Source organism: Crocodylus porosus, unplaced genomic scaffold, assembly GCF_001723895.1.
Source record: "Crocodylus porosus isolate Cpor-Errol unplaced genomic scaffold, CroPor_comp1, whole genome shotgun sequence".
NCBI lineage: Eukaryota > Metazoa > Chordata > Crocodylia > Crocodylidae > Crocodylus > Crocodylus porosus.
The window spans coordinates 52,202,041-52,217,256 of record NW_017728909.1 but is presented as its reverse complement, the minus strand read 5'-3'; the positions used below and the strand labels follow the sequence as shown (position 1 = coordinate 52,217,256).

The window sequence follows — 15,216 nt, the reverse complement described above, 5'->3', positions numbered from 1 at the left end:
CAGGAAAGGACTGCATCATAGCCAGGCTAGAAAGAACACTTTTGGGAGCAGGGAATCTATTTGCTATAACATGCGATTGCCCTTGCGAATGTTTGCACTCTTAGCTTGGGAAATTCAGTTTTGCATACATTAAAATGATCTCTGAAAAATCCATCAGACCTTTAATCATATAAACTAGATTCATAGCCATCACTGTTTTTGCCACATTTACAGCATAACAGACAGGATAATGGACCATTTACAGCTTCAAATGCACAGGAGCCAGCTGCAAAAGCAGCTCCCACCAAACTGAAGGGGGACAGAGAAAAGATTCAATGGACTATTTATACTTTAATAGGGTTTTCAGGGAATAGATCTGTTTTCTTGTTAAGAAAAAACGTTAAGCTTCAAGACAAAGTAATAGCCACGCAAGCTTGATGTTTCTTCCTTCCCTAAAGTAGCCTCAAAGCATCCAAATGCTCAAGTTTGGATGCTACTATTGCAAACCTGTAGGGGCATGTTTACTATTTGCTACTAAAAGTCCATATTGTATTCTCAAAAATTATCCAAGTGAATGTACTGGAAAGAAATCTATCTCCTGAAACTTTGTTACATAGTAAGCAAATTCAGCAAACCCAAAACATACTTCTAAGCCACCTTTATTAAAAAAAGGGAGGGATGAAGGAAAACTCCTACTTACTTCAAGCCCTGTAATGTCTGTAAATCCAGTTTTAAAAGACATGTTTTCCTGAACAACCTTCTGTTGTTTCACATCAAGCATTGCAAGAAATTCCAAGTGCTGCTGACTCAGAACTATGAAATCAAACATTAAAATTAAATTTATTATTCTAATCGCTCAATGCCTAACTACGCTCAAATTAAACAGTTCAGTTAAGTGTTTAAACATCAGGTTAAGAATATGTAAACTCCATAGAATGGTGATGTTGAGTGTACTGCAAAAGTGAAAGAAGTGTGCTGTGAGATTCTTCCTGGGTAGAGGTAAATGCTCTCCTCCCCCATCCAGAACCCTGCCCCCATTCCAGCTGTTCCAATGTCACCTGCGGCTGCTCCTCTGGGGACTGCCACTGCTGCTGCCACCTTCTCCTGCCCTTCCGTGTCCCTAAGTAGCTCCAATCCCATCCCCCAACCCACACTCTCAGTAGCATGGTCTCTTGCAAGCATATGGACACAGACAGAGCCACACTTTGCAGCTGGGCTCAGCCCCTCCAAACTCCTAAATTGCAGAAGGAGCCGCAAGGATGGTCCCGGGCATGAGATCCTGCAGGAGTGGCCTCAGCAGCAGGGGGTTGCCCAGTGCCCCCTGAGGTATAGGGCCAGGAGGGGACAGACAATGGAAAGAGCAAGGCACAGTAGGGTGAGGGCCTGCCCCCAACTGCCCTCAAGTGGTACCAGCTAGATCAGCGATTCCCAATTTCCTTAGCCTTAAGGCTCCACTCCATATCTTTTTGGAATTTAGATCTAGCTCAGTGATTTTTTAGCTGGGGTGCTACAAAATTCAAAAACAGTTATGGATGGGTGCCTTAAAGGGTAAAAAGGCTGAAACCATTGGTAAGGAGACTAATACTTTTCTTTAAGGAAAGAGGTGTTTGGTGTCATTTTTTAAAGAGTACATCTCAGAACTGGTATGATTTCCTCTTGTAGGTGATGGCAATATGTTATATGTTTTGAAAAACACACACACACACTCACACTTTTTCAGGTGTAAGAGTGCCACCAATTTCAATCTGGAAAAAAAGCACCTCTGGGTATAATAAAATATGGGAGAAACTGCCCAGAGAAAAAGTGTCTCAAACCTGAGCAATCTTTCCTCCTTCTAGGACAAGAATCTAAAGTGCTTTCATAAAGAGGACTGTATTTTAAACAGCTATTATATCACAACATGCCTCTTCACTTATTTGCCAAACACACAATCACTTCTGTTCCAATTACAACTACAGTAATTGTTCAAAAAATATTGCATGGAAAACATTTAGCACCTTTTTGATATTTGGAAATAAAGTGAAAGAGTTTGCACCATCCATCTCTCTACAGGCTTCAGTCTAAGATCCTCTGCTCTAAAATAAGTAACCTATGTATCCTACAGTTCATGCAGTGGAAACCTTCTAGCTGAGTTATGAAAACTAGGATCCTCACTTCCCTGGGAAGTCATAAATGCTTGCATGGTGATGTTCATAAGAACAAGAGTTTGCCCTGGCTTTCTTGGGCTCCCTGCATCCAGCATAACAGGGAGACATTGCCTTCTGTGCCCAAGTCAGCAGTGTAAGAATGCAGACAGGTGCCTGGGGCACAGGAACAGTAGTGACTCTGGTTGCTGCTTCAATCACAATTATGATTGCACGGCTGCTGGCAGCAGATGCTTTTTTCTGCATCCCCTTCAAGTCAGCACCCGGGACTGTTATCCCATTTGCCTAGCCACTGCCTCAAGTGGCCACTTTTCAGTGGTTTTATATATTTTGAAGTACTTCACGATTTTTGGAATAAAATCTACGCTACGCTATACACGTGTGCACATTTCTGTATGTATAGGTTTGTACATCATTATAGCTTTATATATCATATAATTTATAATAATTCAGCAATACATGATATAATAAAACAATTTTTATATTTTGTACTTGGATGTAAGAGTTTGCTCTAAAGTAAACTCTGAACTTTTAAACCTTTTTTTTGTTATCTTCATAGATTCTCCCAATTTTACTGTATTTCTACTCCATCTTCCAAAAGATGGACTATAAGCACCAGTTTCATTTGAAACAATGTTATTTTGTTTACTGGCACTCTTGATAATATTATTATTACTGTTGTCTTTTTCATGCCAACTGCATAGTTTTCTCACAATATTCTAAGTGAGCAGTTGAACGTGAACACACACATGCGAAATAAACAAATCTCCACTTTATTCTTTTGTTCCCAAAATTTGTCATTGTGTCAAAGAAAGAAGTCAAAGTTAAGTTTGCTTCCAAATTCCCTACTTTATAGTAAGAGGTGTAACAAACAAGTGAATAGAAGGCAAGGATTTTTGCGGATGATCTTATTAAAATGCTGGTTTTTAGCATTTTACTTGAATTCCAATTTTACTCCAAACAAACCTCAACAGAAATCAGAAGTCAAATTAAATCTAATAAATACGAAACACCATTCACCATTTTAACATAATAAAAAGTAAACATTAATAATCTGAATAAATGTATGTTAAACTATGTAACAATTTAAAAGGTATATGTAATGTATATTTATGGTTAACCAATAAATATCAATTTTAGTGTAAAAGCTACATGTAGTAGTAAATCAGCACAATTAAATGTGTACCAGATGGTGATGACCAACCTTTTCTCTGGCAAACAACCCAAATACAAAACCAAATAAAAGTGATTTAAATCAATGTTTCTTGCTTGTTAACGTAAATGATCATTGAAAGCTAGTTGGTTTATATCAATCTACATCCTAGTCCATTTCCTTCCTATACACTCATTTCTTACTATTGTACATACATATACATTTATAAAATATATATATAGCTGTAAGTTGAGATCTCCAAGCACTACCTGTTAACACAGATCTCTACACCCAAAATTAAAGAAAGCAAAATCTGATGATCATCATAGAGCCATCATGGGATGAGAATCCACTGGTTCTAAGAGTAACAAAGTTCTACACTAGGAGTAATGCTGTCTTTAACATGCACACAATTCCCTTTAATACCATCTTGACTTCCTTCCCATGACATGTCAGTGATATTACACCCTCCCCCAGTAGTACTCAGGGGGAAATGACTAGGTGTGGGGGTCAGGTTGCGGTTTGGGGCCTAAACATGAACAAAAGAAAAAGAAAGGAGCTCTTTTAATATTACACTCATTTGAGCTATTACATACCATCCATTCAGATATCACAGTCTATTGCTAATGGAACCCCTTGTGAGGAATTACTACTCTTTAGCATATTCAGCCCAAAATTTTAAAGTAAACATCCTTCCTCCCACATCCCAAAAATAACACTAAAACCATGGAATACAGTCATTTGTCATCAAGCAGAGGCTGCAGGATAAGTGTACTTTTTCAGCTCTACAATAGCATTGCTGAAGTTACAAGTTATGAATTCTTGTCTTTAGTTATTGGGTCCTGGAGCTTCAAAATTCATGAAATAATTTGCTAAGTATGGCAAATTCTAATCTGGTAGTATAGTTAAGGCTAAAGCATTCCCATGTGTAACCACTAAAAACAGGTACCTTGATTATGCTTCTCTCTTAATAGCTATGTCAAAACAGTTAAATCCTTTTTCATGATTTGATAAGATTAATTTTTAAGAGATGTAAAACTACCAAGAAAATTTGCACTTTCTTACTTGTATTTTCAGATTTAAGACTTTTAACTTCATCTGTTCTCAGTTTCAGTGTTTCCTTAAGAGCTGCATTTTCACAATATATCCTGCAGACGTTGGAAACAGAGTTTTATTGCCTTTGAAAAAGTTATTAAAATGGACACACAAGTTAACAGACAAGCCCACATATACACGCATCTTAAAATGTTATATGTAGTATTTTTGTAAATTATAATCAGGAGTAGAGAAACATAAAAGAAACTTCTTAATCTTAAAATTTTTCATTTGTGTTTTTGACAAAAATGTTCCCTTTCTTGTTTGTGAAAGTTTTACACAACAACGAAGGAGCAAAGAAAATATTTAAAAAAATGAAGATATAAACCCACAAAAACCTGGTACATTGGTCAGCAGCCAGTAAGTAATGGAGAACTACTTTTCATTCATTTCGGAGGAGAAAGGTGAACAGAAACCCTTGATACCAAGATGATGACAACATATTACAAGAGGCAATGAATTCTAGCAGGAGATTTTAATAATATTTATAACCCCGCTATTTTAATAGAAACATAAGTCCTTGTTACATATTTTAAGAATGTGAAAATACACCTTCAAAGCCTTTTCAAAAAATACTTAATACTTACACATTTATGATTTTTAAGGATACCTGAAAACACATCATCTAGAGAGACTACAGAAGATCAGTATCCTATTGTCGCTATGAACAGTCATTAAGACATGCAATTGTGAATTTTTAAATCTTTCTCTTAAAGGAAAAAACTGAAGGTTTCTTGTTGCAGGTTGGCAGCCTTCCAGCCTGCAAAAAGCTGCTTGGGGCTGGGGAAAGCAGGAGGAGGGTGACTGGAAGCACAGGGTGCCACGTGCATCTGCGTGTGCACATGCATGTGGTCAGCATACAGTCAGGCAGGGTGATGGGAGCAGCCCTGGCAGCTGCATGCAGGTAAGTCTACAGTGGGTGGGGTTGGAGTGGTGGCAGAGATGTGCGGAGGGGTGGGTGCCTGCTGGTGCTGGTGGGAGGTGTCTAGAAGTGGGGGCTGCGATGGGGCAGGCAGCTGCCAGTGAACCCAGCTCCGTACTGTTGCCAATGGGGCCCGCCCAGAACCACCTGCCCCTCCAGCAAGGAAAAGGGGTGGTAAGGTCTTTTGAGAGCACGGGCAGTGGGGAGCTGCATCGCCAGGCCAGTGACAACAAGTGCCAGTGCCCATGTTGTCAGGGGCAGGGCAGCTGGGAAACGCTGCCTAGGGTGCCATGGTCAGGCCACCTGATGCAGCATAGGAGCCCCAACCCAGGGTGGGTGTGCCATAGACACTCCCTCCTCCTTCCTCTAGCCTGCGCCAGGATCAGACTTGTGCCGCCACTGCGTGCATAGGCCTCACCTGGAGCTCCTCACCCTGCTTTTTCTGCCTGCAGCACAGCCAAGCCAGAGCCACACCCCACTTCACACTGCTGCTTTGGAGTATGGCGCTGGTCCTCCCTGTTGCACCCCAGCCCCAGCCAGGGGCGCAGGGCAGTGTGTGGTGTCCCAGTCACAGCCTGTGGTTATGCATGAGGTATGCTGCAAGCATCTCATGCTGGAGGCTGTCCCCCTGTGTCTTGCAAACCACCATCCTGTGAGTCTGCATGGGAACAGGGCAACTGGGGGCCCCCCCTCCAGCAGGGCCTGTGGGTTAGGAGTGAAGGGTACTGGCAGGGCCAGGGGGCCGCAGCTTAGTAGTGAGGGGCACCAGGGGACCGTAGGTTGGGAATGAGGGGCACTTGCTCGGCCAGGGGGGTGTTGCAGATTGGGAGTGAGGAGCTCTAGCACAGATGAGAGCTGTGGGGTTGAGAGTGAGAGGCAGCAGCAGGGACTAGAGGCTGTGGTTTGGGAATGATGGGCACTGGCAGGGATGGGGGCCTGCGGGTTGGAAGTGAGGGGCACCGGGGAACAGAGGACTGTGGGTCAGGAGCAAGCAACAACGGCATAGCACTGCACAGCTGTGGGGGCAGGGGGAAGAGGGGGGAGGACTTGGCTTGGGAATGAAGGGCAACAGCATGGGCAGGGGCAAGACACCAGCATATCAGGGCTACTCAGCTTTGTAAAGTTTGGAGGGGAGGGGGAAGCCACAGCTGGACCCCCATCCTAGTGAGTGAAAGGGGCAGGGGCAGCTATTTTTCCATGGTAAAAAAACAAAAATCAAACCCCCGAAATATGTAAGTATTTAGGATTAATTTTATTATAATGATTGAGGCACTGGTAGGCTTCCAAAATGCTTTAAAAATATAAATATATCAATAAAGCATTTGGGTGTATTGATTTTCAACACAGTGTTGTGTTTCATTCTAATCACAAAAATGAGGATTTGGGACTTTTTAAAAGCAGAAAATTCAGAGTTGTTTTTTTTTAAGTTACAGTATTTGGGATTTTTAGAGAGAAAACCAGGATCCCTGCTGATAAGCAGAAGACTCATTTTGACTATGTAGCTGAAATACAAAGATACACAATCTTATCTAGTTGTTTCAAACATCAGAATATTTTTTGCAAAGCTGAATGAACTCATGAGCTTAAGGGAACACTGGTGATATTGCTGACTTTGCTGGAAAAGCGATAAGGAAAAAAACAAACTTAAAAACGACTAATTTCCATGTTTTTATCCACTCGTTCTATGCTTATTTAAAAAATTTAAATAGTCTTCACTAAAATATCTTACTCCACTTTTTGGGACTTCAGATACATTTTTTAATTTTAAATAACCAAAAGAAAATCATCTGGTTACTGCTCATCATTGTTCACAAGCGTGTTACTGATATAACATTTTTTGGCATACCCTACCACGTGACTGTCATCATCAGTAAACAACTCTTATTTAAAACAGTCATCAAGTAGGAGTATCACATTCCACTTGAGCTCTACTCTGACTCATACATCATGTAAAAAATAAAACAAGCAGTCATTAATCACTGCGTGATTTTTCCACATGAATGCATGTAGCAGCATTATTTTCTATTTTTCATTAAAGAACAAATGAATGAACAGTTTTAAGCCAGACAGCTAGTAGGACAAATTAGTCAGACTGAACTGAAAACTCACACTGGCAAAGCCACTTGACACAGAATAAAAATTTTCAAGACTAGGGAATTAACAATTATGGTCTTCCAACTGAAAAACCCACCCCAAAGAAACAGGCATGACTAGGCTACTAGGGAGGACTGGTATATTTTCTGAGATCCAGAATGAAATTAGAAAAAGCAAACAAACACCCCCCCCCCCCCGAGAATCTCATATGACTACACCAATTATAATTAAGATGTGTACAAGATGCAGTAAAATCCCCGTTATCCGGCATTTTACTATCTGGAATTTCCGGCCGGACGCAGGGGAGGAGGGAAGCTTGCATGCAGCATCCGCCACCACCCTCCACTGCCACTGCTCCATGTGCAGCTGCTGCCACCCTCACTTTCAATCCCATCTCTACATCTGTCCAGAAACCTGCACTCCCCAAGAACCAGCATTTTTAGTGCCTGGCAACCCCCGCTCCTCACTCATGCCAGATTCCAGGGATTTTACTATATTTAAAAGATGGAAGATTACATAATTGGATTCAAATACCTATCATATTTTTCTGTCCAAGTCTCTTCTATGTTTTTAAATCGATCCTGATCATATTCAATCTCCCATTGCAAAGCATTTATTTCCTAGAGAAAAAAAAAAGCTACAGCAATGGTCCATTATAAGAACAACATCATAACACAACTTTAAACATGTCACTCTCCCTACACCTACCTCTTTGATTCAAACAGCTGCTTAATTCTCAGCACCATCTCCCTTAACATCAGAGTTCAGTTCTACTCTGCAAGGTGCCAGTTAGTCACTAACCCACCCAGTAATTCTCAGATTCAATTTAAAAAGTACTTGCCTTAGAAAACTTAAGTGTCAATTCCTAACTAGTCTTGTAAAATCATCAAAATAAGAGCAATAAAAATATACACACTTAAACTAATCCTATAGAAAGCATCTAAAGGTAGGCTCTACATTCAGTTGTGAACTATAGGGAGGTCTTTTGCAATATCTTCAGATACTAAAATACATTTGTTTAGTCAAATTACTGCAGAAGTCTGTGTGGACACTTATTTGATTTAAACCAGACTTATTTTGGTGTAGTTTAAAAAACAGATCAGAAATAGATTTAAACTTATCTGAAATAAAACACCCAATTTGTAGTTGGATGTTTTTACTTAAAGAAATTATTTAAATTCTTTGTTTGTTTAATAAAAATCACTTACAGCAAAACAAAAATTAATAAAATGCACTTTTTTCTGTTTGTATCTAGCATTAAAAGCTAGTTTTGTGCACGTTAAAAAAATTCTTAGTTTCCAATCATGTGCCACTTGACATAGAAGTAAGATTTTTTTTAGTAAATAAGAAACATCATTAATACATGTTACAACATAATAAAATTCTGAATAACTGCATCAAGATATATCAACTTATTGTATATGTATAGACAACATGCGTCTATCTGACTAACAAGTACTACCTATAGTATTAACCTTTAAGAAGCAATAATTCTTTTTGAAGGAGAACAGCTAAATAATATGAATGCAAAAACAGATTAAAAATGCTAACATTTTTAATGATTCCTGCTTGCTGATCTAAAAAGTAACTCAATTTGGTGGCTCAGATCAAATCAGCAGAACCTTCAGTGTAGTTGTTAACTATACTAAAACCTTAAATAATGTCCAAGATCCTGCTATGCCACACACTGTAATTGCTATAGTATGTTTTTTTGACAGTTTTATTTTTAGCATGAAAAGATCTTTAGGCTAGTTACAGTTTGATAAGAAGTTAATTCAATCATTTTCCAATTGCATTCATACAGTCTCTTTACCTATGGTTTATAACCTTACATCTCATGGTAGCCTTCAGAAGACCAGTGGCACACCAGGGCACTCCAGCACTCTGCTTGAGAATCACTATTCTATACTATATTCCAGGGATCAAAAGCCTTTTGCTAGCATGCCTGGAACTTGAGATCAAGCTGTGGCTGTGAGCTGGAAGTCTCTACCCATCGCCCTCCAGGGGCCAGCCAGGTGCCTGCACTCATTTTTGTTGTAGATCCTTAACCCCTTCACAGTGAGGGTAGTGCAGCAGGCTTTGCAGCAAAAGAGAAAGCTCCAGAGGGGATAGGTGGCATCATGAAGCTCTATGCCACTGATCCCCCATGCCAGGTTGGACCTTTGAGAGCTAGACTGGATTTTTTTTCAGTCTAGATCCAGCCTGCAGGCCATAGGTTACCAATCCCTGCATTAGTCAGGTGGAATGCTGTCTCGTAACATATTACTGTACAAAATGTACTGCATGAGTTCTCATATGCAATTCTTACAGATAGAAGAAAATTCCATGTTAATATCCAAATGCAATGTTTTGCACTTGTCCAGTTCCCACCAATGTATCTGTACACTGTTCACATATTTGACATTGCATATTACAACCTGGTAACATTACCTAGAAACACCAATAGATAAAAAAGTTTAATGGTTGACTGCAGTGATACAAATTCATTTAATAAAAAAAATAAAAAATAAAATAGACGGTATTTTCAGATTGAACAGGGTAAAATCACTTGCCCTAAAGTCCTTCTGCAATTACATCCTCCTGTTTTTAATAGGAAAAAAGTCCATGAACAAAAGTGGACACTGTTTAAAACTCAGGTTTTCAAAGGAAATGGAATTTTGGTACATCAAATAATCCCAGCATAAGTAATTTTACTTGAAAAATAATGTAAATTACTATCAAGTCTCATTAAATGCACAAAGTAAACCCACTGGAAACATAGTACTCTCTTCTCGCTTCTTTAAGATAGTCTAATACATTATTTGTAAATCATGATGGGTAAAAGTTGGCCAAGCCTAAGTGCAATAAATTAACACTGCCACTTACAGCTACAGGGATAGAACCACCATCAGTCAAATCCAAGCAGAAACTAAGACCTGTATTATGCCCCAAAATAGCAAGACCATCTATTCATTATAAAATAATGTAGCAGATCTCAGGAGGAAAAGAAATGTCTGTACATTTACCTTTTCTAAAGTTCGCTTTTCTTCCTCAGCTTTTTGAAGCATTGCCTTTGTATGACTAGTGGCTTTATTAAACACAGCCTGCAAAAAAAAAAAAAAAGCAGCAGCTGATATAGTCAAGCCTCAGGCTTTATAAACTAATTAAGTCATTGTATTATTTTATATTGTCTGGAGTTGCAAAACTAGGATCATAAATAATAATTAAAATATGACTAGTTCATGTACAGGTTAAGGGCAAAGGAAATAAGGTAAGAATTGGAATATATGATTTTAAGTTCCAGTATCTGAAACTTGTAAAAGGCAAGGCTGGAACTCACTAGCATATAAGTACATCTTTTGGGAAAGCTGGGATCACTAGCTCAAATGACTTTTGAAAGACAAAACCTTACATATGTGACTAACAGCACCTAAGAAAACCTTGCTTCCCGCAAAAGCAGTACACAAACCCCTAAAAAAAAATGTCAACTATATTGCAGTTGGTTTTAAGAGTACCTCTCAGTTGAGGGATATGATCAGACTAGAGTTTGCCTCTTTCTGTAACTGCCATATTGAAATATTAATAGATGCTAATATATTAAAGTTGCTAACTGAATAGTTATTGTAGCAGGTGTTGGCAACTCATAGTGTAAGACCAAATTTAGGCCACAGAGACATTTTATCTGGCCCCTGGAGATGGGGTTCCTTTGCGGCACTTCAGCAGTTGATGGTTACTCTCACATTTGGGTCAGATGGTGGGGAGAGTTGTCAGTGCCAGTACTGCAGGCTGCGCTGGAAGCAGTCCATGCTGCAGGCTAAGCTCTGACCCCCGCCCCAAAACACACACACACACACACACACACACACACCAAACTTTGCCAATGCTTTAAAATTAAAACCTTGTTCTTTAATTTAGCTTTTTATTATTTATTTTTAAATAAACATCACTGATTTCAAAACAGTTCTTACCATGTTTTGTAGAATTCTTAATGCTTCACCTTTCCCTTCAAGTTGTCTTTGTGATGTTTCCAGTTCAACTTTTAAAATCTCTATCTCCTGGGGTAAAAAAAAAGAAAATAGTGAGTAAAAGCCAAGATATTTTTCTTAAGTCTCAATTACAGCAGGATTTATCATCAAATGTGACCTTTTCAAGCAATAATCTTTTCCTATTATGTTTTAAAGCCTGCTTCCAATTACTTAACACTAATGAGAGTGCACATTAAAGTGAAATCTATACTAAAAATACACAGTTAAGTAATCTTTGTATTCTCTGCAAATGTATTTTGAAAATAAGTTACTGTATTTTGCAGTTGTCACTCCCATGGTCAATTATTTATTCTGAGACAGCCCTCCGTGTGCTATATTCTGCTCACTTTCTTTAATTTTGCTACAGTTCCAGTGAACTTTGTGCTTCTGGATGGCTCCTGGAACATTACTAGAACACGACTTCAAACTAGCTCTCTGATTTGCAAAGCCCATGTCTATCTGGGGATCTTTGAGTATTTCTAGATCTCCAAATAAAACATTGCACTCCATTTTAATACAGTAAATACAGATTTCAAAAGCAGCACACTTGGGACTAGTACTAACCTCTAGAGCTTCTCGTAGGTGCTGCTTTAATTCTTCATTCAGCACTTCAGAATTAGACTCTGTATAAAATTGATGAGAGACACCAAGACATTCACAGAACTCCCCTTGTTTTCTTGTTTCTTTACTTTTACATTGGTAAAAAAGCATTACAGCCTTATTAAATCAGTCTTTGTACTTTTCTGAGGCTAAATAAAAATTATTAAACATACAATAAAACTGTACGTATGAATTAATCTATAATATTTCAGTTGCAAAACAATCAAGTTAGAAAAAATGCAGCCCTAACGAAATATGAACAACTGAAACCCTGTTTTTCCCCCCAGAAGAAACCCCCAAAGACGTTCCATTTTAAACTATTTTTTCCAACATATTTAAACTAATGTTTTAGATTTTTAGCAATTAAAAAATAAGACATCAGGGGTCCACAAAAATCTCAATTCTGCAAGCTGTTTGTACTGAAGTATGTGGAGGGGAGTACTCTTTCCTTTTACAAATATAAATCCCAGGTGGTTTTTGTGGACTCCGATTTTTTTCTAGGCCCTGAACCTGCATTGAGTTCCCCAATCAAAGCCCTGCTGAATTGAACATGGAGCCTATTCCCATAAATTTCCCACACATTCTGCTAACAACACAGGAAAAGAGTAAGTATATGTGATGGTTTGCCATGTGAAGTGGAAGGCAGCGGGGATAAAAATCAAAAACAAAACCATGGGGAAAAAAACTCGGGCTGCAGATAAGAAGGAATATCTTTAAAAACAAAAACAAAAAAACTGACACCCAGGGGACAAAGTAGTAAGAAATGATAGAGTAACCTTTTTAACTTTGAGATTGTGGCTGCACTACTATCCCAATTATGTATCAAGAGACTTAATGCTTAGCTGAAAACTGATGGTCAGATACAATCCAAGAGGTGATAAATATAAACAAAGCTCAGCCATGAGGAAGTTGAACAGGACCACATCATTCCATTTCCACTCTAAATAAAGGAAAGAAAAGAGTTCACTCCCTTCCCCTCCCAATTTCCTGCTTCTCTACCAAACTTTGGAAAGCAAAGTCCATTCCACATAAGGAAGGGCCGCAGACGGATAGCCGGAAGAAATAAACACGAACATAGCTTCCACCCCTAATGTCAATAGCTTCTGAAGGAGGTGAAGGGAGAGACCATTTCAGCAGACAACTGAAATTGTAGCTCCATGGATTTGGCTGCACCTGCATATACCACTTCAGTATCTATCACATCAAATCAGTTCACAAAAGTCTAATTAAAATTAACATTTTTATACATCAGTTTACACAGTCTATATATTTTATAAAAAGTATCAAGGTGTTGGCTAGCAGCATAAGAACTAAGATACAGGTAGTATAATAAAGGCTCTTAAACATTTGTGTTCTTTTAAAAGCAACCTTAACTTTACAGTTACCAGACATAAGTTGGATAAGACTACACAACACTTACTTATAAAATCATACCAGATACCAAGACATTATGCAAACGCTATGCATCTTGGAACCTTTCAATCATTCTCAAAATTTTATATATAAAAGCACACCCCCACAACTGTAAAGTACAATACTACCTCAATCTTATAAACAAAGATATTTTCAAGACAAATAATGAATTAGTAACGAGTCTTACCAGAACTATTTTGTCGGCTGAAACTAGCAGCTCCAATTATTCCAAACTTCTTGGATGAAACATCATATAACCCATTACATTTTGAACAGTGAAAAACAGCCACATCCTTTTCTTCCATTTTCTTCATGGAGAGAAAAGGGCTGAAAATCTTATCAGAACCTTTCCTAGATCTAAATGTGTGCACATTTAAACCACCCATTTCATAGACACCACCAGGTCTTCTTCCAAGTCCATTCCCCAAGTCTCCACATGTCATGTCATCTTCTTCACTTTCCTCTGCTTCCTCATCCTCTTGCTTTTCCTGTAAAGCGAGCACCTCGCTCATTGTCAACTTCAACAGCAGTTCCCTCAGAGATGTGTATTTCTATTCTGAAAGGAATAAGATCTTCAGATGAAGTAGCAGAGCACCACCGCTTTTTACCAGCATGTTCAGGATTGCAGAAAATGTCTGTTATGCATAAAAAGAAACCAAAAAAATTTACACCATTCTCCCATAAAATTAGCTGCTAGGTATGGAAGACAGATTCCAGGAATTAGAATTAACATTAAACAAACAACTGAAACAGAAGCAGCAAATATTTTGACTCTGTTCACAGGATGTTTCTAATAAATAAATGCATAACTGCATTCCAATCTCTGCCAACAAAGCCAAAGAGAACACACCCAACTGTTACTTAAAAGAAGCAGCACTGTTCACAATTCACTGGGTACAAGAGACCTATCCAGTTGTGTTCTGCATGTGGTTTATGCATAAACAGATAATTTGTATCAAATATAAAAATAAATCTCTTCCAAACTTCAAGTATAATGCCTTCAGTTTGAACTTAATTCCATGTAGACACCCTCAATCCCTGGCCTGCAGAGCTATGTAATCTAGTCCAAAGGTATCCCTATGGGTCCAGAAATTTAGCAGTAGGGAGTGGCACCAATTAACACCCGCACTGCTCCCTGGCTGGATCAGCCCTAGCCAGACTGATCCCATGCTAAAGGATTGTTCACATGCAGCTGGGTTGAGCCGGGGGGCCCTATCCAGGTGCACAGATCTGGCCTGGACAGGGCCTGATATACCCATTTGGCTGTACTGGCCCCACTGACCTGATCTGGCCAGCAGATGGACCTGGCCCCATTCACCCTGCCTGCAGGCAGGAAAGATGGGGCACCACTGCAATTTCAAAGGTTTTACAATCCTCAGTGCTGAGCTGTAAAATCAAACGAACCTTTATAAAACAGCAAATTTTGGGTTTTTTTAGCCTTCCCTTACTCCCAGAGCATCTTTATTCCATTTATATTGTTGTGGCCTGTTGAAACTTCCCCCAGTCATTCATAACAGCTATTACTCTGCTAGCCACAATTAGAGGCATACACGCATTTCTAAATGACATCCCTCCCTCCGAGTTTACCTCTCAGTTTTCAACAACACAGGTGATGCTGGGACGACCAAGCTCGTGGTTCAATTCAGAGCAGGGTCCCCATTCATCTCCCAGGCACCTCCACTGAGCCCACGGCCACATCACCTGTGTGCCAGGCACAGCAGTTAAGACTGGAAAGGACCCATCTAAAAACCTAGCCTTAACTCTTCTGCGGACAGGGACTTCATTAGCTGAGCTGAATAGCAAGTCTTCCCC

The 15,216-nt window shown here is 39.2% G+C and overlaps 1 protein-coding gene across 3 annotated transcripts in view; it reads right to left on the bottom strand.

Annotated features, from left to right (window-relative positions):
• The window catches only part of CCDC125 (coiled-coil domain containing 125), a 31,946-nt gene extending 16,730 nt beyond the window's left edge, over positions 1-15,216 (bottom strand). For 2 of the 3 annotated variants that reach the window (XR_002100449.1, XM_019532295.1), the window contains exons 1-8: positions 14,992-15,216; positions 13,592-13,960; positions 11,956-12,014; positions 11,335-11,421; positions 10,393-10,470; positions 7,922-8,007; positions 4,342-4,424; positions 680-792 (exon numbers count right to left, since the gene is read on the bottom strand). Coding sequence is in view for 1 of the 3 variants with exons in the window: in XM_019532295.1 (XP_019387840.1) it covers positions 680-792; positions 4,342-4,424; positions 7,922-8,007; positions 10,393-10,470; positions 11,335-11,421; positions 11,956-12,014; positions 13,592-13,916 (831 nt within the window). In the remaining 2 variants the exon portion in view is untranslated. The other variant, XR_002100450.1, reaches the window with a different exon arrangement.